This window comes from Clinocottus analis, unplaced genomic scaffold, assembly GCF_023055335.1.
Source record: "Clinocottus analis isolate CAN_PGR_092001 unplaced genomic scaffold, fCliAna1.0.p SCAF_15, whole genome shotgun sequence".
Lineage (NCBI taxonomy): Eukaryota > Metazoa > Chordata > Actinopteri > Perciformes > Cottidae > Clinocottus > Clinocottus analis.
Genome location: NW_027175876.1, coordinates 18575169 through 18597973, shown reverse-complemented (window position 1 = coordinate 18597973; position 22805 = coordinate 18575169). Strand labels below are relative to the sequence as shown.

Sequence of the window (22805 nt, the reverse complement as noted above, 5' to 3'; positions counted from 1 at the left end):
AACATTTTGGAGTCAAGGGGTAGTATGTCATAACGTGTGGGAAAAAGCTATTAAAAAGTTATAAAAGACATTACAGGTATAATTTATATTGACGTGTGCTACAGCTGTAATGTCTGTAATAAACAAATGACATACAATAACATTGTTATCCTAAAAATTAACATCATTCCTTTGGTCCCAAGAGATTATTATTATTACTTCCAAAACTCATTCAAATGCTTTAATCCATTAAAGGTGAATAAGGTGCAGCATGTCCACCGTAGTTTGTGTGTGCAGTAGTACAGTAGTGCATTAGTACAGTAGTACATTAGTGCATTAGTACATTAGTGCATTAGTGCAGTAGTACATTAGTGCATTAGTACAGTAGTGCATTAGTACAGTAGTACATTAGTACAGTAGTACATTAGTGCATTAACATTAGTGCATTAGTACATTAGTACATTTGTGCATTAGTACATTAGTGCATTAGTACATTAGTGCAGTAGTACATTAGTACATTAGTGCATTAGTACATTAGTGCATTAGTACATTAGTGCATTAGTACATTAGTACATTAGTGCAGTAGTGCATTAGTACATTAGTACAGTAGTGCATTAGTGCAGTAGTGCATTAGTACATTAGTGCATTAGTACAGTAGTGCACTAGTGCATTAGTACATTAGTGCATTAGTACATTAGTGCATTAGTACATTAGTGCATTAGTGCATTAGTACAGTAGTGCAGTAGTGCATTAGTGCATTAGTACATTAGTGCATTAGTGCATTAGTACATTAGTACATTAGTGCATTAGTGCATTAGTGCAGTAGTGCATTAGTACATTAGTGCATTAGTACAGTAGTGCACTAGTGCATTAGTACATTAGTGCATTAGTACATTAGTACAGTAGTGCATTAGTACATTAGTGCATTAGTACATTAGTGCATTAGTACAGTAGTGCAGTAGTGCATTAGTGCATTAGTACATTAGTGCATTAGTGCATTAGTACATTAGTACATTAGTGCATTAGTGCAGTAGTGCATTAGTGCAGTAGTGCATTAGTGCATTAGTACATTAGTGCAGTTGTGAATTCGTACATTAGTGCATTAGTACATTAGTGCATTAGTACAGTAGTACATTAGTACATTAGTGCATTAGTACATTAGTGCAGTAGTGCATTAGTACATTAGTGCATTAGTACATTAGTACATTAGTGCATTAACATTAGTGCATTAGTACAGTAGTACATTAGTACATTAGTGCATTAGTACATTTGTGCATTAGTGCAGTAGTACATTAGTACAGTAGTACATTAGTGCATTAGTACATTAGTACATTAGTGCATTAGTGCATTAGTACATTAGTACAGTAGTGCAGTAGTGCAGTAGTGCATTAGTGCATTAGTACATTAGTGCAGTAGTGCAGTAGTACATTAGTGCAGTAGTGCATTAGTACATTAGTGCATTAACATTAGTGCATTAGTACATTAGTACATTTGTACATTAGTGCATTAGTGCAGTAGTACATTAGTGCATTAGTACATTAGTACATTAGTACAGTAGTGCATTAGTGCAGTAGTGCATTAGTACATTAGTGCATTAGTACATTAGTGCATTAGTACATTAGTGCATTAGTGCATTAGTACAGTAGTGCAGTAGTGCAGTAGTGCATTAGTACATTAGTGCAGTAGTGCATTAGTACATTAGTGCAGTAGTGCATTAGTACAGTAGTGCTGTAGTGCATTAGTGCATTAGTACAGTAGTGCAGTAGTGCATTAGTACATTAGTACAGTAGTGCATTAGTACATTAGTGCATTAGTACATTAGTGCAGTAGTACATTAGTGCATTCGTACATTAGTACAGTAGTACATTAGTACATTAGTGCAGTAGTGCATTAGTGCATTAGTACATTAGTGCAGTAGTGCATTAGTGCATTCGTACATTAGTACATTAGTGCAGTAGTGCAGTAGTGCATTAGTGCATTCGTACATTAGTGCATTAGTACATTAGTGCATTAGTGCAGTAGTGCATTAGTGCATTAGTACATTAGTACATTAGTGCATTAGTACATTAGTGCATTAGTGCAGTAGTGCATTAGTGCATTAGTACATTAGTGCATTAGTACATTAGTACAGTAGTGCATTAGTGCATTAGTGCATTAGTACATTAGTGCATTAGTACATTAGTACAGTAGTGCATTAGTGCATTAGTACATTAGTGCATTAGTACATTAGTACAGTAGTGCATTAGTACATTAGTGCATTAGTACATTAGTACATTAGTGCATTAGTGCATTAGTACATTAGTACAGTAGTGCATTAGTGCAGTAGTGCATTAGTACAATAGTACATTAGTGCATTAGTACATTAGTGCAGTAGTGCATTAGTGCATTAGTACATTAGTGCATTAGTGCAGTAGTACATTCGTACATTAGTGCATTAGTGCATTAGTACATTAGTGCATTAGTGCAGTAGTGCATTAGTACAGTAGTGCTGTAGTGCATTAGTGCATTAGTACAGTAGTGCATTAGTACATTAGTGCATTAGTACATTAGTGCAGTAGTGCATTAGTGCATTCGTACATTAGTGCATTAGTACATTAGTGCATTCGTACATTAGTGCATTAATATTAGTGCATTAGTGCATTAGTGCAATAGTGCATTAGTGCATTCGTACATTAGTGCAGTAGTACATTATTGCATTAACATTAGTGCATTAGTACATTAGTGCATTAGTGCATTAGTACATTAGTGCATTAGTACATTAGTACATTGGTGCATTAGTACATTAGTGCAGTAGTACATTAGTGCATTAGTACATTAGTGCAGTAGTACATTAGTGCATTAACATTAGTGCATTAGTACATTGGTGCATTAGTACATTAGTACATTAGTGCATTAGTACATTAGTACATTAGTGCATTAGTGCATTAGTACATTAGTGCATTAGTACATTAGTGCATTAACATTAGTGCATTAGTACATTAGTGCATTAGTGCATTAGTACATTAGTACATTTGTACATTAGTGCATTAGTGCAGTAGTACATTAGTGCATTAGTACATTAGTACATTAGTACAGTAGTGCATTAGTGCAGTAGTGCATTAGTACATTAGTGCATTAGTACATTAGTGCATTAGTACATTAGTGCATTAGTACAGTAGTGCAGTAGTGCAGTAGTGCATTAGTACATTAGTGCAGTAGTGCATTAGTACATTAGTACATTAGTGCAGTAGTGCATTAGTACAGTAGTGCTGTAGTGCATTAGTGCATTAGTACAGTAGTGCAGTAGTGCATTAGTACATTAGTACAGTAGTGCATTAGTACATTAGTGCATTAGTACATTAGTGCAGTAGTACATTAGTGCATTCGTACATTAGTACAGTAGTACATTAGTACATTAGTGCAGTAGTGCATTAGTGCATTAGTACATTAGTGCAGTAGTGCATTAGTGCATTCGTACATTAGTACATTAGTGCAGTAGTGCAGTAGTGCATTAGTGCATTCGTACATTAGTGCATTAGTACATTAGTGCATTAGTGCAGTAGTGCATTAGTGCATTAGTACATTAGTACATTAGTGCATTAGTACATTAGTGCATTAGTGCAGTAGTGCATTAGTGCATTAGTACATTAGTGCATTAGTACATTAGTACAGTAGTGCATTAGTGCATTAGTGCATTAGTACATTAGTGCATTAGTACATTAGTACAGTAGTGCATTAGTGCATTAGTACATTAGTGCATTAGTACATTAGTACAGTAGTGCATTAGTACATTAGTGCATTAGTACATTAGTACATTAGTGCATTAGTGCATTAGTACATTAGTACAGTAGTGCATTAGTGCAGTAGTGCATTAGTACAATAGTACATTAGTGCATTAGTACATTAGTGCAGTAGTGCATTAGTGCATTAGTACATTAGTGCATTAGTGCAGTAGTACATTCGTACATTAGTGCATTAGTGCATTAGTACATTAGTGCATTAGTGCAGTAGTGCATTAGTACAGTAGTGCATTAGTACATTAGTGCATTAGTACAGTAGTGCATTAGTACATTAGTGCATTAGTACATTAGTGTATTAGTGCATTAGTGCATTCGTACATTAGTGCATTAGTGCATTAACATTAGTGCATTAGTACATTAGTGCATTAGTACATTAGTGCAGTAGTGCATTAGTGCATTCGTACATTAGTGCATTAGTACATTAGTGCATTCGTACATTAGTGCATTAATATTAGTGCATTAGTGCATTAGTGCAATAGTGCATTAGTGCATTCGTACATTAGTGCAGTAGTACATTATTGCATTAACATTAGTGCATTAGTACATTAGTGCATTAGTGCATTAGTACATTAGTGCATTAGTACATTAGTACATTGGTGCATTAGTACATTAGTGCAGTAGTACATTAGTGCATTAGTACATTAGTGCAGTAGTACATTAGTGCATTAACATTAGTGCATTAGTGCATTAGTACATTAGTGCATTAGTACATTAGTACATTGGTGCATTAGTACATTAGTGCAGTAGTACATTAGTGCATTAGTACATTAGTGCTGTAGTACATTAGTGCATTAACATTAGTGCATTAGTACATTAGTGCATTAGTACATTAGTACATTAGTGCATTAGTACATTAGTACATTAGTGCATTAGTGCATTAGTACATTAGTGCATTAGTACATTAGTGCATTAACATTAGTGCATTAGTACATTAGTGCATTAGTGCATTAATACATTAGTGCATTAACATTAGTGCATTAGTACATTAGTGCATTAGTACATTAGTGCATTAACATTAGTGCATTAGTGCATTAGTACATTAGTGCATTAGTACATTAGTGCATTAACATTAGTGCATTAGTACATTAGTGCATTAGTGCATTAGTACATTAGTGCATTAGTGCATTAATACATTAGTGCATTAACATTAGTGCATTAGTACATTAGTGCATTAGTACATTAGTGCATTAACATTAGTGCATTAGTGCATTAGTACATTAGTGCATTAGTACATTAGTGCATTAACATTAGTGCATTAGTACATTAGTACATTAGTGCATTAGTGCATTAGTACATTAGTGCATTAACATTAGTACATTAGTACATTAGTGCATTAGTGCATTAGTGCACGTCTGCTGGTGGAGGGAGTCCAAAGTAACACTAGAACAAACCTCCACTGCTGAGACTCACGACACCAAGCTCCGTTGTGTTCATCGCTCGTTCTAAGACCAGCAATCAACCTGGTCTCAGTCTTCATCAGGCCCAGGTCTCAGTCTTCATCGGGCCCAGGTCTCAGTCTTCATCAGGCCCAGGTCTCAGTCTTCATCAGGCCCAGGTCTCAGTCTTCATTGGGCCCAGGTCTCAGTCTTCATCAGGCCCAGGTCTCAGTCTTCATAGGGCCCAGGTCTCAGTCTTCATCAGGCCCAGGTCTCAGTCTTCATCAGGCCCAGGTCTCAGTCTTCATTGGGCCCAGGTCTCAGTCTTCATAGGGCCCAGGTCTCAGTCTTCATCAGGCCCAGGTCTCAGTCTTCATCGGGCCCAGGTCTCAGTCTTCATCAGGCCCAGGTCTCAGTCTTCATTGGGCCCAGGTCTCAGTCTTCATCAGGCCCAGGTCTCAGTCTTCATAGGGCCCAGGTCTCAGTCTTCATCAGGCCCAGGTCTCAGTCTTTACAGTAGAGTCAATGTGTTTCACACTAGCGGTCTCTGGGGTCTGGAGGTCTCTGCTTGAGGTCTACATGAGTAGAGGCCTGGGTCTGTGGGGTCAGTGCTGCTGACACAGCACCAGCTGCACTGCACTACTCCCACCACTAGGTGGAGCTGTGCGCTGGCTAAGTGCTTCTCTGGAGTGGTTTCATGGAAAGTTACAAAATACAGAAGAACTCTTTATGGACAGGAGAGGTGCTGCCATTCATCATCATCATCATCATCATCATCATCATCATCATAGCAGAGCAAAGTAAATATGCATTTTACAACAGCAGAAGAAAAAAATAACACTCAGTACTGGTCTTATCAAACACTAATTATAATATGAATTGGAGCATTGTAAGATATTACAGAATAATAATGAAATAAATTAAACTTTAAAAGCTTTAAAAGCAACCTTTAAAAGCAATTCATAATTACATTTTGTGGATGTTTTGATTGTGATTTAAAATGCTTCAGAATCAGCTTTAAAAGCAGTCTCTTCAGCAGAGAAAGAAGCAATAAACGTCACGTTCTCCTCCATGCTGCACTTTAAGACTAAGAAGGAAAAGTATTCTGTTACTTTCCTGTTATGATATACTATTATATCACTACATTATTATACAGCGTAATTCATGTTTATTATGATTCAGAATCTGACTGTTTGTCACTTGTTGAGGTGGAGCATCATCATCATCATCATCATATATATACCCCCCTCTCTCCGTTATAAGGGTCCTCTCTCTCCCCCGCCCCCCCGCCCCGCCCCCCTCTCTCCGTTATAAGGGTCCTCTCTCTCCCCCGCCCCCCCGCCCCGCCCCCCTCTCTCCGTTATAAGGGTCCTCTCTCTCCCCCGCCCCGCCCCCCTCTCTCCGTTATAAGGGTCCTCTCTCTCTCCCCCGCCCCCCCGCCCCGCCCCCCTCTCTCCGTTATAAGGGTCCTCTCTCCCCCGCCCCCCCGCCCCGCCCCCCTCTCTCCGTTATAAGGGTCCTCTCTCCCCCGCCCCGCCCTGTGTCCTGAACTCTAAACTTGGATTTCATTGTCTGAAAGGTGTTGGAGGAGCGAGTCCCTCCGGCGGCGTCTCGCTTCTTCCTCTGCGGCTCTCCAGGTGAGTTAGACCTTTCCTTGATTTATACAATAACTTTCCTCGTCTTCCTCCTCCTCCTCGTCCTGCAGGTATCTGATCCCGCAGGTCTTTAGTCCCGCAGGTCTCTGGTCCCGCAGGTCTCTAGTCCCGCAGGTCGGGTCTCTGGTCCCGCAGGTCTTTAGTCCCGCAGGTCGGGTCTCTGGTCCTGCAGGTCTCTGGTCCCGCAGGTCCCTAGTCCCGCAGGTCGGGTCTCTAGTCCCGCAGGTCTCTGGTCCCGCAGGTCTCTGGTCCCGCAGGTCGGGTCTCTGGTCCCGCAGGTCTCTGGTCCCGCAGGTCGGGTCTCTGGTCCCGCAGGTCTCTGGTCCCGCAGGTCCCTAGTCCCGCAGGTCGGGTCTCTGGTCCCGGTAGAACACTTAACGCGCGCGGTGCGTATTTATTGATTTGTTTTTTTAAAGTTTTGGCAACTTTATTCCACTTCATGAAACCCGCCCTCTCTCTGCTATCAACGTCCAGAAGAGGTCGAGGGGAGAAACAAGTCTCTATGGATCTTTATGGATCTTTATGGGTCTTTATAGATTGTTATAGATCTTTATGGATCTTTATAGATTGTTATAGATCTTTATAGATATTTATGGATCTTTATAGGTTTTTATGGATCTTTATAGATCTTTATGGATCTTTATGGATCTTTATAGATCTGTATGGGTCTTTATAGATTGTTATAGATCTGTATGGATCTTTATAGATCTTTATGGGTCTTTATGGATCTTTATGGGTCTTTATGGATCTTTATAGATCTTTTTGCTCTCACTTTCTCTAACTTTCTTCTTCTTCTTTCTTTGTTTCTGCCTTCAGAAGTTGGGCTTCCTTTAGGTGTTGTGCTGTTGATGTGTTGTCTTTCCTTCTTCTCCTTTGTCCTCAGCTCTTGGAGCTCATCATGAGTTAGTTTTTGAAATGAATATTGTGATTGTTGCTTTGTCTCCTGGTGCTCCTGCTCCCGTAACGTCCAGCCGTCCCGCTCTAGCTGCAGGAAGCTGTGTTTAGTGTTTCAGATTCCCCATAAGCCCTCGTTGAAACGCGTCCCCATGACTCCAGGAGAGGAGCTGAAGTAAAGCTGAGGAGAGTCCAGAGGAGGCTGAGGTCATTGTGTTCATGGGGTATTGTTCTCTGCTGTCCGGCTCGTTTCTCACCAGACAGACTCACTCATGTAGAAAGTGGCGGGACGTCCTGTGTCCTAATGACAACAGTGACCCCCCTCTGCCGGCTGGAGGTCAGAGGTCATGCTGTATTCCATACAGAGCACCACGCGCTCTCCTCCAGGTCCTGTAGGGAGGACAGTGTGTCCAGACTGAGGGTCTCCTGTAGGGAGGACAAGGTCTCCTGTAGGGAGGACAGTGTGTCCAGACTGAGGGTCTTCTCTCTGAAGGTCTTCTCCCTGAAGGTCTCCTCCCTGAAGGTCTCCTCCCGGCTCTGCGTCTGTATCTGCTGCTTCCTCTCTGGACGTTGGAGGGTACCGAACTCCGTCCAGACGAACTGTTTGTTGTGAAGGTGAGAGAGAGAACCATCATCAGAGAGAGAACCATCATCAGAGAGAGAGAGAGAACCATCATCAGAGAGAGAACCATCATCAGAGAGAGAACCATCATCAGAGAGAGAACCATCATCAAAGAGAGAGAGAACCATCATCAGAGAGAGAACCATCATCAGAGAGAGAACCATCATCAAAGAGAGAGAGAACCATCATCAGAGAGAGAACCATCATCAAAGAGAGAGAGAACCATCATCAGAGAGAGAACCATCATCAGAGAGAGAACCATCATCAGAGAGAGAACCATCATCAAAGAGAGAGAGAACCATCATCAGAGAGAGAACCATCATCAAAGAGAGAACCATCATCAGAGAGAGAACCATCATCAGAGAGAGAACCATCATCAGAGAGAGAGAGAACCATCATCAGAGAGAGAACCATCATCAGAGAGAGAGAGAACCATCATCAGAGAGAGAGAGAGAACCATCATCAGGGTTGTAGTAGCCGTGCTGTCCCGCAGACCTGTCAGAACGTCCCAAAAGACCAAGAGGACCCTTAGAGGACCTTTAGAGGACCCTTAGAGGATCTTTAGAGGACCCTTCGAGGACCTTTAGTGGGACCTGCAGAGGATCTTTAGAGGACCCTTAGAGGACCTTTACTGGGACCCTTAGAGGACCCTTTGAGGAACCTTAGTGGGACCTTTTAGAGGACCCTCAGAGGACTCTTACAGGACCCTTAGAGGACCTTTACATGACCCTTAGACGACATTTAGAGGACCCTTAAAGGACCCTTAGACGACCCTTAGAGGACCTTCAGAGGACCCTTAGAGGACCTTCAGAAGACCCTTAGACGACCTTTAGAGGACCCTTTCAGGACCCTTAGAGGACGCTTACAGGACCCTTACAGGACCCTTACAGGACCCTTAGAGGACGCTTACAGGACGCTTACAGGACCCTTAGAGGACCCTTACAGGACCCTTAGAGGACCCTTACAGGACCCTTATAGGAACCTTAGAGGACCCTTACAGGACCCTTAGAGGACCCTTAGAGGACCTTTAGAGGACCCTTACAGGACCCTTAGAGGACCCTTACAGGACCCTTACAGGACCTTCAGAGGACCCTTAGAGGACCCTTACAGGGCCCTTATAGGACCCTTACAGGACCCTTAGAGGACCCTTAGAGGACCTTTAGAGGACCCTTACAGGACCCTTACAGGACCCTTACAGGACGCTTACAGGACCCTTAGAGGAAGGACCCTTAGAGGACCCTTACAGGACCCTTAGAGGACCCTTACTTGACCCTTACAGGACCCTTACAGGACCTTTAGAGGACCCTTAGAGGACCCTTACACGACCCTTAGAGGACCCTTAGAGGACCCTTACAGGACCCTTACAGGACCCTTAGAGGACCCTTACAGGACCCTTACAGGACACTTAGAGGACCCTTACAGGACCCTTAGAGGACCCTTAGAGGACCCTTACAGGACCCTTACAGGACCCTTAGAGGACCCTTACAGGACACTTAGAGGACCCTTAAAGGACCCTTACACGACCTCTTCCTAAGATATTTACACCAAACAACCAAATAACTTGCTGATTCGTTGCAGTGCGCTGAGTTGATTCTCGTCATTGACGAGTCGCTGTGTGTCTTCATTGTTGTGTGTCGTTAGCGTTGTGTGTCATTAGCGTTGTGTCGTCATCGTTGTGTGTCGTCTTTTTTGTGTGTTGTTAGCGTTGTGTGTCGTCATCGTTGTGTGTCATTGTTGTGTGTCATTGTTGTGTGTCATCGTTGTGTGTCTTCATTGTTGTGTGTTGTCATTGCTGTGTGTCGTTAGCGTTGTGTGTCGTCATCGTTGTGTGTCGTCATCGTTGTGTGTCTTCATTGTTGTGTGTCGTCATTGTTGTGTGTCGACATTGTTGTGTGTCGATATTGTTGTGTGTCGACAAAGTTGTGTGTCGATATCGTTGTGTGTCTACATCGTTGTGTGTCGATATCGTTGTGTGTCGTCATCGTTGTGTGTCGTTGTTCTGCGTCGGTGTCATTGTGTGTTGTTGTGTGTCGTTGTCGTTATGTGTCGTTGTGTGTTGGCTCGTGTTCTTGACCGCTGGTGGTCCCCCCAAGAGGCCTCTCTGGCGCTGCTTTGCGTCCTCAAACCTTTGGCTCAAAGTGAATGGTGGTGCAGATGAAAGAGCGCGTTGTCCTCAGCCCTGCGGCTCTGCAGCTCTGCAGCTCTGAGGCCCTGCAGCTCTGAGGCCCTGCAGCTCTGCAGCTCTGCAGCTGTGCAGCTCTGAGGCCCTGCAGCTCTGCAGCTCTGAGGCCCTGCAGCTCTGCAGCTCTGCAGCTGTGCAGCTCTGAGGCCCTGCAGCTCTGCAGCTCTACAGCTGTGCGGCTCTGCAGCTCTGCAGCTGTGAGGCCCTGCAGCTCTGCGGCTCTGCAGCTGTGCGGCTCTGCGGCTCTGCAGCTCTGCAGCTCTGCAGCGTCCACTCGGCTGCTCTCAGACCGGCTGGCTGTCCAAGAAGAAGAGTTCCTTCTTCCTCACCCTCCTTCCTCCGGACAGCAGATCTTCTACGAGCTTTTATGTTGCTCTTTATTCATTGCTCTCTTTCTTTCTCTCCTTGAAGACCAGCCAGAGTGAGACTCTTTGTCGCGGTCGTAGCAGCACAACAGGAGTAAGTTGTTCACATGTCTGAACTTTACACATGTTCTACATAATGTTGCACAAGTTTAATGGCATTAGATTATTAATCGGGCCTCCTGTTTTCCCCGGTCGCTCTTCATCGGAGAGGTTCCACACTTTTCAAACCGCCGGCGGGTCTGAGATGAGATCGTCTCGCTGAGGCAACAGTGTGAGGGTTCTCAAAGCGTTCACTCAGAAGCACCTCTTGTGTGGATGAACACCAGCGGTTGTTGTGCTGGACGTGTCCTCGTGTTGGCGTGGCTCTGAGGCGTTACGTAAACCCTGCCATGCGTTTGTCCGTTCCTGCTAATTGGATTAGTTGTGTTCCGCGTCACCAAACTCTCGTTTTGTCTCTTTCAATAACGCCGCTGTTTAATCAGCAGAGCCCTGAGGACGTCGACAGGCATTATGAACATGCTCGTAATGCTTATAGCTCTGTGTCATTATAGTTATAAGCCTTCCTGAATATTCATAAAGCTTTGTAACAATAATCAAAACACATTATGAAGCATTTTATCACGACTAATAGGGTCAAATATCATAATACTTCATAATTGCTGGTCACTAAGGCATAATGGGTATTTCTGATTTTCTGTAATGAGGCCGTGCTATAAGCCTATTATAAGGCATTGTAAGTATGATTATGATGCAGTGGAGGGCTCATGTCTGTGAAAGAGCTCATGACGGAGTCCTTGGTGCTCAACATGGTTCCTTCTCTTCCCCAGCTAACGCTTCCTGAGAATGGGGGACTGGAGCGCTTTGGGTCGCCTGCTGGACAAGGTCCAGGCCTACTCCACCGCCGGGGGCAAGGTCTGGCTGTCGGTGCTCTTCATCTTCAGGATCCTGGTCCTGGGCACGGCGGTGGAATCGGCCTGGGGAGACGAGCAGTCGGCCTTCAAATGCAACACCCAGCAGCCCGGTTGCGAGAACGTGTGCTACGACAAGTCCTTCCCCATCTCCCACGTGCGCTTCTGGGTCCTGCAGATCATCTTCGTGTCCACGCCCACGCTGCTCTACCTGGCCCACGTCTTCTACCTGAACCGGAAGGAGCAGAAGTTCGCCAGGAAGGAGGAGATCCTCCGGGCCGTGCAGAACGACGGCGGAGACGTGGACATCCCGCTGAAGAAGATCGAGATGAAGAAGCTGAAGTACGGCATCGAGGAGCACGGCAAGGTCAAGATGAAAGGCGCCCTGCTCAGAACCTACATCGTCAGCATCTTCTTCAAGTCCATGTTCGAGGTGGGCTTCCTGGTCATCCAGTGGTACATCTACGGGTTCAGCCTCAATGCCGTCTACACCTGCGAGAGGGACCCGTGCCCCCACCGGGTGGACTGCTTCCTGTCGCGTCCCACGGAGAAGACGGTGTTCATCATCTTCATGCTGGTGGTCTCCCTGGTGTCCCTGATGCTCAACGTCATCGAGCTTTTCTACGTCTTCTTCAAGAGGATCAAGGACCGCGTGAGGGGCCGGCAGCCGCCCGTCACGTACCCGAGCGGCGGCACGCTGAGCCCCACCCCGAAGGACCTGTCCACCACCAAATACGCCTACTACAACGGCTGCTCCTCGCCCACGGCGCCGCTCTCGCCCATGTCCCCGCCGGGCTACAAGCTGGTGACGGGGGAGCGGGGCACCGGCTCCTGTCGCAACTACAACAAGCAGGCCACCGAGCAGAACTGGGCCAACTACTCCACGGAGCAGCACCGGCTGGGCCAGAACGGCGGAGGAAGCACTATTTCAAACTCCCACGCGCAGGCCTTTGACTTCCCGGACGACACCCAGGAGCATAAGAAAGCGCCGTCCGCGGCGGGACACGAGATGCAGCCGCTGGCGCTGATGGACGCCAGGCCCTGCAGCCGGGCCAGCAGCCGGATGAGCAGCCGACCCAGGCCCGACGACCTGGACGTGTGAGCCCCCCCCCACCTCCTCCTCCCAGCTCTGCCCTGGATGCGCGGCTGCAGCCGGAGAGCCAGGAAACACTCCATCACAGAGGCTCAGCAGGAGGCGGGGCTAACCTCAATCACTGTCTCCAGCTTAGAGACTCTTAGTCACTAAAGAGACGTACTCACTCGTTATGTAACACTGTCAAAAAGGTACAAGTTGCAAATATGTTTTTCTTTGTTTTTGTCTTCGATGACCTTTCCGTGACCTTTAGGGGCGCACGCCCGGCTTTGCATTTAAAGGAAAAACTCTTCTTCTTGTCTTCATAGTTTCTACTTCTCTTCCTGCTGGTGACAGCATTTAATGAGCTGACTTCTGAAGGCGTTGGCTTTATAACAGGGTGCCTTATTCCTTAGGTTTGATTTTAGATGTATTTTTTCCATGTGAGCAGATAAAAAAATAGCCTTTTAACCTTTGTTCCTGTCCATCAAACGAAAAGCAGCAGCAAACACGTCTGCATCCCCAAAGCAGCGCCGTATGAAAGGTGGAGCTGACCTCTCAGTGCCTTTGTGCCGTCGGCTCACTGTTGGTCGGAGGTGAACTCAGAGGAGTCGCCTCAACACGAGTACAATGATCCCTGATGAAGCTCATGTCGTTTGCATTGCGCGGTCGTTGGCCGGTCACGTTAGCGTCGTGAAGCTCAGTCAGTTCAGAATCAGTTTGAAACTCTTCTTCTGTTTCCTCGCAGAGCCGTCGCGTCCCAGTCCTCCATTTACATCATTCAAGAAGGGAGGCTTTGTCCAGACTAACAATATGAAGAGCGCTCGCCACTTAGGAGAACGCTTAATATCTGTTGGAGTGAATATTTATTGCTTGGCATCCGTAGGACACCGACCACTAAGAGGAACATTTGACTACTATCCAGTAACATCGTCCATTAACTCCCCACAAACTGTATATTTATTGACAGTAAAACATTTCATTCTTTCCTCTTTAGTAACTTTCTCAGTCAGCGTGGACTCTGTTGTTTCCTGATAAACTTTGAATTTTTGTGGTGTCATGTTTCCATTCTGTGGGTTTGTCTTGTTGAGGTGTGTGTGTGGGAGGCGGGGTGTGTGTGGGAGGCGGGGTGTGTGTGGAGGGCGGGGTGTGTGTGGGAGGCGGGGAGTGTGTGGGAGGCGGGGTGTGTGTGGAGGGCGGGGTGTGTGTGGGAGGCGGGGCGTGTGTGTGGGAGGCGGGGTGTGTGTGTGGGAGGCGGGGTGTGTGTGGGAGGCGGGGAGTGTGTGGGAGGCGGGGTGTGTGTGGGAGGCGGGGTGTGTGTGGGAGGCAGGGCGTGTGTGGGAGGCAGGGCGTGTGTGTGGGAGGCGGGGTGTGTGTGGGAGGCGGGGTGTGTGTGGGAGGCGGGGTGTGTGTGGGAGGCGGGACCAGACGGCGCATAAAGAACGGCTTCATTACTGTTATCTCTTCTTCTTCTTCTTCTTCTTCTTCTTCTTCTTCATCTTCTTCTTCTTCTTCTTCTTCTTCTTCTTCTTCTTCTTCTGCGCTGTAGAGAACGACGGTAGAATGATTTATCTGCCTTTTACATATTTGAGTGAATGATTTTTTCCTTCTTGTTCTGTAGGTATTGTTTTTTTTCAGACTCAATGTAACCGTTGCTGCTTGAGAAATATATATTTAGTACTGTAAATCAAGCTAACTGTGTCACAATTAAAACATGTGAGTTTTTAGAAGACTGCTTATAGATCTGGACTAATATTTAGTCAGGTATGTTAAATGAATGCTGATGTAGCTCCACAACTACCAAACACCAGGATGGATCTCCATTGGGTCTGTTCTCTCTCGTCCTTCTGTCTTGTGCAGGAAGTTGTCCCTCGAGCATCACGGTACTTACACGAGTCGTCTTTCAGCCACGAGGCCTTTGTGATGAGCTGAGATGAAGATGATGACAGTCAGTGTGAGAGTTTCTAAACACTTGTTACTAATTTATTTTATAACACAGAGATCACTACGGTGCATAATATCTGCCGTCATCGTTCTGTGACAGGAGCAACTAGCAATGTGTTGCTGACAGGAGCAACCAGCAATGTGTTGCCGTAACTCAACGCTAACCCGCGGGGATCCACTGTTGTACAGTGTCAGAGCAGCAAAACGAAAACCCATTCATTGTATCTGTGAAAAGCTCTTTTAACCAATAAATATGTTTTCTGTCTTAATCGCTGTCCGTTGGTTTCATTGCAGACGTCGTCTTTGTGGTTTGAAAGACGATGTTTTAAACATATTCTTGTCCAGCTTTATTCTTTCCTCCTGTGTTCTTGTCTCAACCTTTCCACCTGTTGACGGAGGTGTAATCTGAGATACATAATGATCTCTTGACAGATGATAAAACACATGCAATATGTTGATGAGTCTTTGAGTTATAAGCACCTTTAGTGTTGAACATTGGAAAGAAATGACAGCGATAAGTCAGACTTTCCTCTTCTGTTCACATCAACGTCTCACATGTTGTTGGTTTGCATGTTGGCACTGAACCAAACACATCCACCACTCTGCACGTCACACAATACAGAGGATGGAATTCATCAAGTGGAGCTTTTTGCTTTCTAAGAAGTAGAGAAATGGTTTGACGAATGCTAATCTGTACACTTTCAGCTCATAATGAATCATAATGAATAAGTTCTTACTGGTCCTCCTCTGAGCCACACGCTCTCTCTCATGTGGATTGATTCAGCGCTGTGGAAAGATTACAGAGGAATCTTTGAGGAGCGATAGAGAGAAGTTTCCTCTTTTATCATGAAATCTCTCTCAAACACTGAGCCCTCTGCCTCTGCTTCACGGGGATCCGACTCTGCGGCGTTCAGGACGCCTTCCAGCGCTCGCTGGGCAGAGTTTCACATGATGCAAGTATCCAGAAATGTTTCAAGAGTTACCTCAGAAAACCTGTGATCATGAAGTGTGAGTACATGTTGGGCTGCAGCTCTGCAGCTCTGCAGGGCTCCATGCAGCGAGGTCACAGCGCTCTGAGCTGTCGGCCATCTTGAAAAGGAGCATACGCTTTGTACGAGGTGTGTTGGATTGTAAAACCAGAAGCAGAGCGAAGACTCTGTTCATCACACTTCAGACTGCACATTGAGACCGGCAAGTTTACAAATACCTTTATTATCTTATCTATGTCTAATAAATACCTTTATTAACTTATCTCCATAAACAACAGCTGATTTCTTCATCAGGAGGTCTTCCTCACTCTAGACGTTAACGTGACTGAGAAACGACTGACGAGACAAAGTGCCAACACTTCATTAAAGCGTTGGAACAGCGGCTCCTGAGAGAAAGATGGTTCCTGTCTCGTTAGCGCAGCCTGGCGGGAGGCAGCGCTGCAGGTGCTGGGATCTCATCCCACCAACAGCAGGTGCTGGGATCTCATCCCACCAACAGCAGGTCATCACAGTCACTTTCCTGTCGGGAAGGAATGCCAATACGACAAAGTCATGGCCCCTCGGCTGTGTGTCGGCATGTTGGGACGCTGGTGGAGAGACTCTGAGCTCAGAGAGAGGAAGGTCTGCTGGAGCTGAGCGGTGAACGGCCCTCGCTCTCTTCTCTGGTGCACGAGCACTAGATGACCTCCAGACTCCCGAAGGGCAGCGTTTCTGTGAACATGGGGAAACATGAGTACGCTCACGTCACTGATCACGTCATGAAGCTAACCCTCCGGATGCTGCCAACGGAGACGGGCGTGTTTCTCAGAGCCTTTCTCTGAACGGTGTGAACAACGCTGATGCTGAATGCATCGTCCTGCTGCATCTCCTTCTTCCACTGACTCCTGGTTGATGACCTTTGACCCGTCTCCAGTTGGTGCTGCGAGCGGTTTGGGTCTGCAGGAAGTGCACTAGACTGACCTCTCCGTTGTGATGGAAAAGCTAACCGCTGCATGGATCGTGTTCTCCTGCTCAGAACACAAGTGCAGAGCTCTCGTGGAGCCGCAATGTCAGAGGAGTGGAACTGTAAATGTTTCCAAGCGTAATGTTATTCCATGGGCTTATTTTTAGTTTGCAAATGAACATTGAGGGTTTGTTGCACTCAGACATCCCAAGACGTCACAGACGGACTTATAACCGCATACCACAGGGTGGAACTATGGCTTACTTGGCAGGAAAATAAAATGAATGCATGGATGGTGTGTATTTGTTCGAGCGCTGCCTTCCACCGGCTCTTTCAGCTGCGACGTCATGCTGAAAACAAGAACCAGCTGGCCGCCAGGAAATGCGTTTGATGTCACACGACACGCTGCGCAGAGGCAGAGATCCATCTGAGAGAGACTCTGGGAGGGTTTTCTGTTAAAAGGGGCAACAAAGTGGTGAATATTTAGTCAGTAGACTTACTGCTCCAGGCTTCCTTTGCTCCTCCACTACAAGCCGCTCTGCGTCCAAGGCCACACGGCAGCATGCGACCAAAGCGTCCAGTGCTGCTGCTGATGCAATACAGTACAATGAGAGCTCTGTGGGACACGTGCAGTGTTTTCCCGTGTTTGAATGTTGCTCTGTCAGACCTGTCTGCCACCCTGAGCCCTTCATAACGAACATCCAGAGGTGAAAAGAGCACATTAACAGAGCACCTGTAATGTTTGTGGCCATCATCAACCCCTGGACTACAGTGGACATTACAGGTGTTTTACTTGTGGTACAGTTATTGAAAGCTATATGCTATTCTTATATGTTAAGCAGCTAAGCTAAACCATAACTTATTGCCTGATTTACACTCAGTTTGAAATTCAAGCGCATACTTTTTGGGGAAAATAACTACACGTTTTTCCCAAATTAGACACATCATTTAAAGCTAAGAGCCTGTGCGTGTTGGTTTGCTAAACGCACAATTTAACTACCACATTCTATTATCAATCACCCAGAATGCACATGTGAAAACACTCAGAACCAATTATATCACTTAGAAATCAGAGCCTGAACACTATAAATAGCTTTTGCTGTGCACAAAAATGGAGACAGGGTGCTGCAACAGATTCATGTCGCATGCACAAGTATGTACGTGTTGCACTTGGTAGCATAGCAGTGTGCACTCTGCGTGAAAATAGCTGTATTCATGTGTAAAGCTCAACCTTATGAAAAAAGTTCTTGTTCCACCAAGCAGTGCATTGAGAGAACAAGTGGTTTAAGCTAACAAGTTGTTTAAGCTAACAAGTGGTTTAAGCTAACAAGTTGTTTAAGCTAACAAGTGGTTTAAGCTAACAAGTGGTTTAAGCTAACAAGTTGTTTAAGCTAACAAGTGGTTTAAGCTAACAAGTGGTTGAAGCTAACAAGTGGTTGAAGCTAACAAGTGGTTGGAGCTAACAAGTGGTTGGAGCTAACAAGTTGTTTAAGCTAACAAGTGGTTTAAGCTAACAAGTGGTTTAAGCTAATAAGTAGCTTAAGCTAACAAGTGTTTGAAGCTAACAAGTGGTTGAAGCTAACACGTGGTTTAAGCTAACAAGTGGTTGAAGCTAACAAGTGGTTGAAGCTAACGAGTGGTTGAAGCTAATGAGTGGTTTAAGCTAACAAGTAGCTTAAGCTAACAAGTGGTTTAAGCTAACGAGTGGTTTAAGCTAACAAGTGGTTGAAGCTAACGAGTGGTTTAAGCTAACGAGTGGTTTAAGCTAACAAGGGGTTGAAGCTAACGGGTGGTTTAAGCTAACAAGGGGTTGAAGCTAACGGGTGGTTTAAGCTAACGTTGACATGTTTCCGTCAGGCTTTCTCTTGGAAGGGGAGTCGACAACAACTCATCCATAAAGACACACGCATGTTGCTCCTCAGCTCAGGACCAACTTGTGTTGAAAAAGTGTTTTGATGGACGTGCAGTCAACACGTCCGTTGGGCCTCGGAGGCTCAGATGATACATTTGGTGAGATCTGCGGTTGTTACAAGAAAACAGAGTCTCTTTCACACAGAGCGCTCATTGTATTGTGTTAATCTCACAACACTGGATGGGTAACGTGCTGCGCGTGGCCTTGGGTCTCTGGTTTCAGGACGTGGCTCTAAAGCAGCGTAACCTTCGGCGGTTTGATCCCCGAGGTCAGACAACTTTCACCGGCCCGACTCAAGACCGCCGATGAGAATCCTGCTGAGTAAATATGGTCGGAAAAAAGGAATAATCTGAGTCCTCATAAGTAAGGTGACTAAGGCCACACGTGTTAACGTGTTGTCTCACTTTTTGTGTTAATTATTTTATGTTCCAAGAGCCTGCTTGTGAAAGTCTTACAACAAAGTGACTCATCACTCACTGTGTGGTTTGCAGCCGAAGAAAACACACTAAATGTATAATTCATGCATCAAAGCCCAAGACTTCAGAAACAGTAAAAAAGCAACTAAAAGGAGCATAAACCTGAGCAATACCTTGAAATTGGAACCACCAACAAGTGTGTTTGAAAAGGAAACGGTGGAAAGTGTGACTCACGATCAATAAACTGGTGTAACAAACAAGCGTGTGTTTGGAAGGTAATGCTTCTGAAGCTTTTCATTTTCAGCCAAAGCTTACTTTGTATGTTCTCGTTCGTCTCTTGTTCTCTCCCACCGTCTCTCTTCATTGCCTCATGCAGACAGACTCACACAAATGCCACGCACAAGCCTCTGTGAACCACACCACCAACGTAAAAACACATCTAAGAGGCCATTTTAAGGACACCTGGGGTTAGGCTTATGTTCTTTTAAATATTAATTTCAAACTCTTAAGACCAAATTTAGAAAGACAGTATCGCTGCACAAATGTGTGCTGCGGTTTACTTCAACCTGTCTTCATTTAACACCTGATTCCTCCAGACAGCAGCTCGTCACTCTGTCAGCTCCTGGACCGATGCTGCAGGACGAGTGAGGAGAGCTTCCTCTGACACGAAGCTCCTGAGGGAAGAGTCCTCTTCATGAGCGCATCAGGTCCAGCAGGACACGCTGTGTCCTCACCACACAGCCAGAGGACCAGAGAACGGACGCCAAACAAGCAGAGTCTTCACAAGGCCTGGAGGGTAAAGAGTTAAAGCTTCATCCACACGTCCTGTCGAAGGGTAGTGAGCACTTTGTGCGGAACGTTTTCTGTGACCAGTGTAGCATTAAAGCGCGAGGGAATAACAAGCTAGCTAACTACAGCTGGCTAGCTAGACAGATTCAATGCTAGACTGGTTACAGAAAACACGCCGAGCAGTCTGGGGCTAGCACTGGGGCTAACAATAGGGCTAGCACTTTGGCTAGCGCTTGGGCTAGCAGTCCTCGCTAACTAGCCAGCCTCTGCGACTCCACTGACTACCAACAGTCAGCATGTTTAACGTCTTTTTCTATGGTCTTATCAAAATAAAATATGTATTTAATTGTTTATTTGAATGTTTCTATTGAATGACAGTAATCATATGTTGTGATAATTAATGAAATCCTAATTGTTTATTTTTGTTTCTACCGGTTTTTGGTCACTATTCGGTTCTTTTCTTCCCCACAACACGGCCCGGTGCTCTTCAGGAATATTTCTGGCAGAACTGAAAAAAAATTGTGACCTCAGCAAATGCAAAGGAATACATCATAAACTTTGGTCCTATTGTTCTTGTAATCCTCCTGTAAATGCACAGGCAAACATTGCCCTAATTTGTATAAAGTAAACATTTGGAAATTAACACTTTTTTTTATAAATGCTGCACATTTTAAGCTTTCAATGGTTTTCCTTCTGAGTTCATGCGGTTCTTTGCGGTTCAGTCAGCCCACGTGGTGCACCTTGAGGCTGTCCAGCAGACAGTTCCTGGTCACAGAGCCTGAAAGAAACACCAGCTGTTTGTTGGTACACAGGGTGTGTGTGTGTGTGTGTGTGTGTGTGTGTGTGTGCGTGTGTGTGTGTGTGTGTGTGTGTGTGTGTGTGTATGTCAATGCACTGTGTCGGAAAATGGCTTAAAGTGCATTAAGAGGCTAAACCAAACGATTATGACATTTAAGTCCAAACACAAGACCGTTTGTATAGGAGGAGAACATGGAAACAGGCGGATGGATCCGACACAGGTTTGGTGAGATGGGGTTCAGTCCCCGGTTTCAGGGTCACCAGCTCGAGACATATGAGGCAACAGCTCGCGCTTAAAACTAAATCTGTCCATAACGAACGGAAATTGACACGAGTTGCTCAACACTGGTGGGAAACCCGTTAATACGCTGCATTCTTTATGCCTTTTCTATTCTTTATGCCTTTTCCATTCTTTTACTTTTCTACCCCCTTTCTTTTACTCACGCCAGCTGTGTCGGTGGTCAGTCCATCGCTTCGTCCTGAGTCATCTCAGGGTTGATGCGTCGGCTCTTCCTCGAGGTCAGAGATGTCCACCTCTCTCCTCCTCACACCTCCTGTCTTCCTCCTGGTCCTCCGCCCTCCTCTTGGCCTGCTGGCCTCTGTTTGAAGCTACAAACATTTTGACACGTACTTAAAGTGCTCGCCAAGCGCTGGATGCTTTATGGAGGTTCTAAAACAAACACCCTCCCAGCCCAGAAGTACGTATTCCATTTGCTTTGTTGTTTCTATGGATGCAGCGATTAGGGTTCATTACTGGTGTTCCTCATTAGGAAGCGGCCCGTTGGTGTGCACATGGTGTGCACGAGGAGCCAATGAGCTCACGCTGTTACGCTGGTGATATAATTCATGAGCTGCTCGCGGCTCCACCATTTCCGCTTTTCCAACAGTTCATGTGTTTGACTGTTTCTGGAAAAAGATGCTGAAAGATTCTTTACACGGTGTAGAAATACTCTGTTTCTAGTAGTACTTTGAAGTATTAGCTGCACAAAATGATTAAAATAAATAAAACATGCAAATACACCAGAATAACTCTCATAAACAAAAAATATATAGTTGAATATTTATGAATTTATGCTTTTTCTATGCAGCTTTATTAACTATTACAATTTTAATTTATGAATGCATAAAACAAAAAGCACCTTGAATCTGTTTATGATCCTTCTCTATCAGGATGCAGTGACGCGTTGGTGTTAGCTTAGCACGAGCTCATGGGAGTGCACGACTTTGACACGAGAGAAACGGACTTAATATCATTTCAGGAGGATTGCTATCTGAACACTTGGCCATATGAATAATAATAATATGTTAGCTGGTGACATCATGGAAGGTGTTTGCAGCTGTATCCTCATGACTGCCGAGTCTTGTCAGTCTGAGAAACCTCTCTGTTTGTAATAGTTATCTTCACAGAAGCACAGAGAGCTCCTCTGTGACGCTCTGAGGTCAGCTGACAGACGACAACACCTCGTCCTGCTCCTCTGGTGTTCAGCTTCACACTCTGTGGGCATCTTCACAGAGACACGACCACTTAGTGCTGATGGAGATTAAATGAAAAGGCTAGTTAACACCAGGGAACCAAACGCAGCTTAGAGAACACGGTGTTCATTTTAATCTCTAACACGTCTTTAATAACAATAATAAACAAATAATGATGAAACCTGTTGGACATGAGTTTTTCTCACATACCAAGAGTCTTGTAATTCACACCACACGTCCTGTGTTCCTTCACTTATTAGAACAAACCTGCTAACCACACACACACACACACACACACACACACACACACACACACACACACACACACACACACACACAGTTCTAGGTTTCTTTCTTTTTGATGGACGTAGCATGGTGGCATTGTGTCGTCAGATTCTTGGTTAAAGTTGTTGTTAATAAACCTGACTAGGGGGGTTCTGACATCACTCTCTGAAAGCCTCAATGCTCTCTGGGTGTGAAGAACAGAGACAGACAGGCGACATGTAGACATCTTACAAACCTCCAACCTTTCGCATGTTTTAAACGGAGCTTCATTAAGTCTCTGGTGAGATATCGATGCTTTAAATCAGCTTCAGTAAAGCTTCTCTGCTCCTGCTGGAATACAGCGAGAGGCTTTAACATCCATCACAGCAGCAGGAGCCGCATACTGCCTCTTTAGCTACTAGCTCTAAGCTCTTATGCTGCCTCT

At 45.1% G+C, this 22805-nt stretch overlaps 1 protein-coding gene across 2 annotated transcripts; it reads left to right on the top strand.

Moving 5' to 3' along the window:
• Window positions 1–6670: 6670 nt before the first annotated feature.
• Window positions 6671–13963, top strand: gja1b (gap junction protein alpha 1b). Of its 2 annotated transcripts, XM_068576582.1 has the most exons (3): window positions 6671–6771; window positions 10899–10946; window positions 11680–13963. In XM_068576582.1, exon 3 carries the CDS (start codon window positions 11696–11698, stop codon window positions 12860–12862), a length of 1167 nt encoding a protein of 388 aa, XP_068432683.1. In that variant the 5' UTR covers window positions 6671–6771; window positions 10899–10946; window positions 11680–11695; the 3' UTR covers window positions 12863–13963. The 2 variants fall into 2 exon arrangements, with proteins under 2 accessions (XP_068432683.1, XP_068432682.1); XM_068576581.1 differs by lacking the exon at window positions 10899–10946.
• The last annotated feature ends 8842 nt before the right edge of the window (window positions 13964–22805 follow it).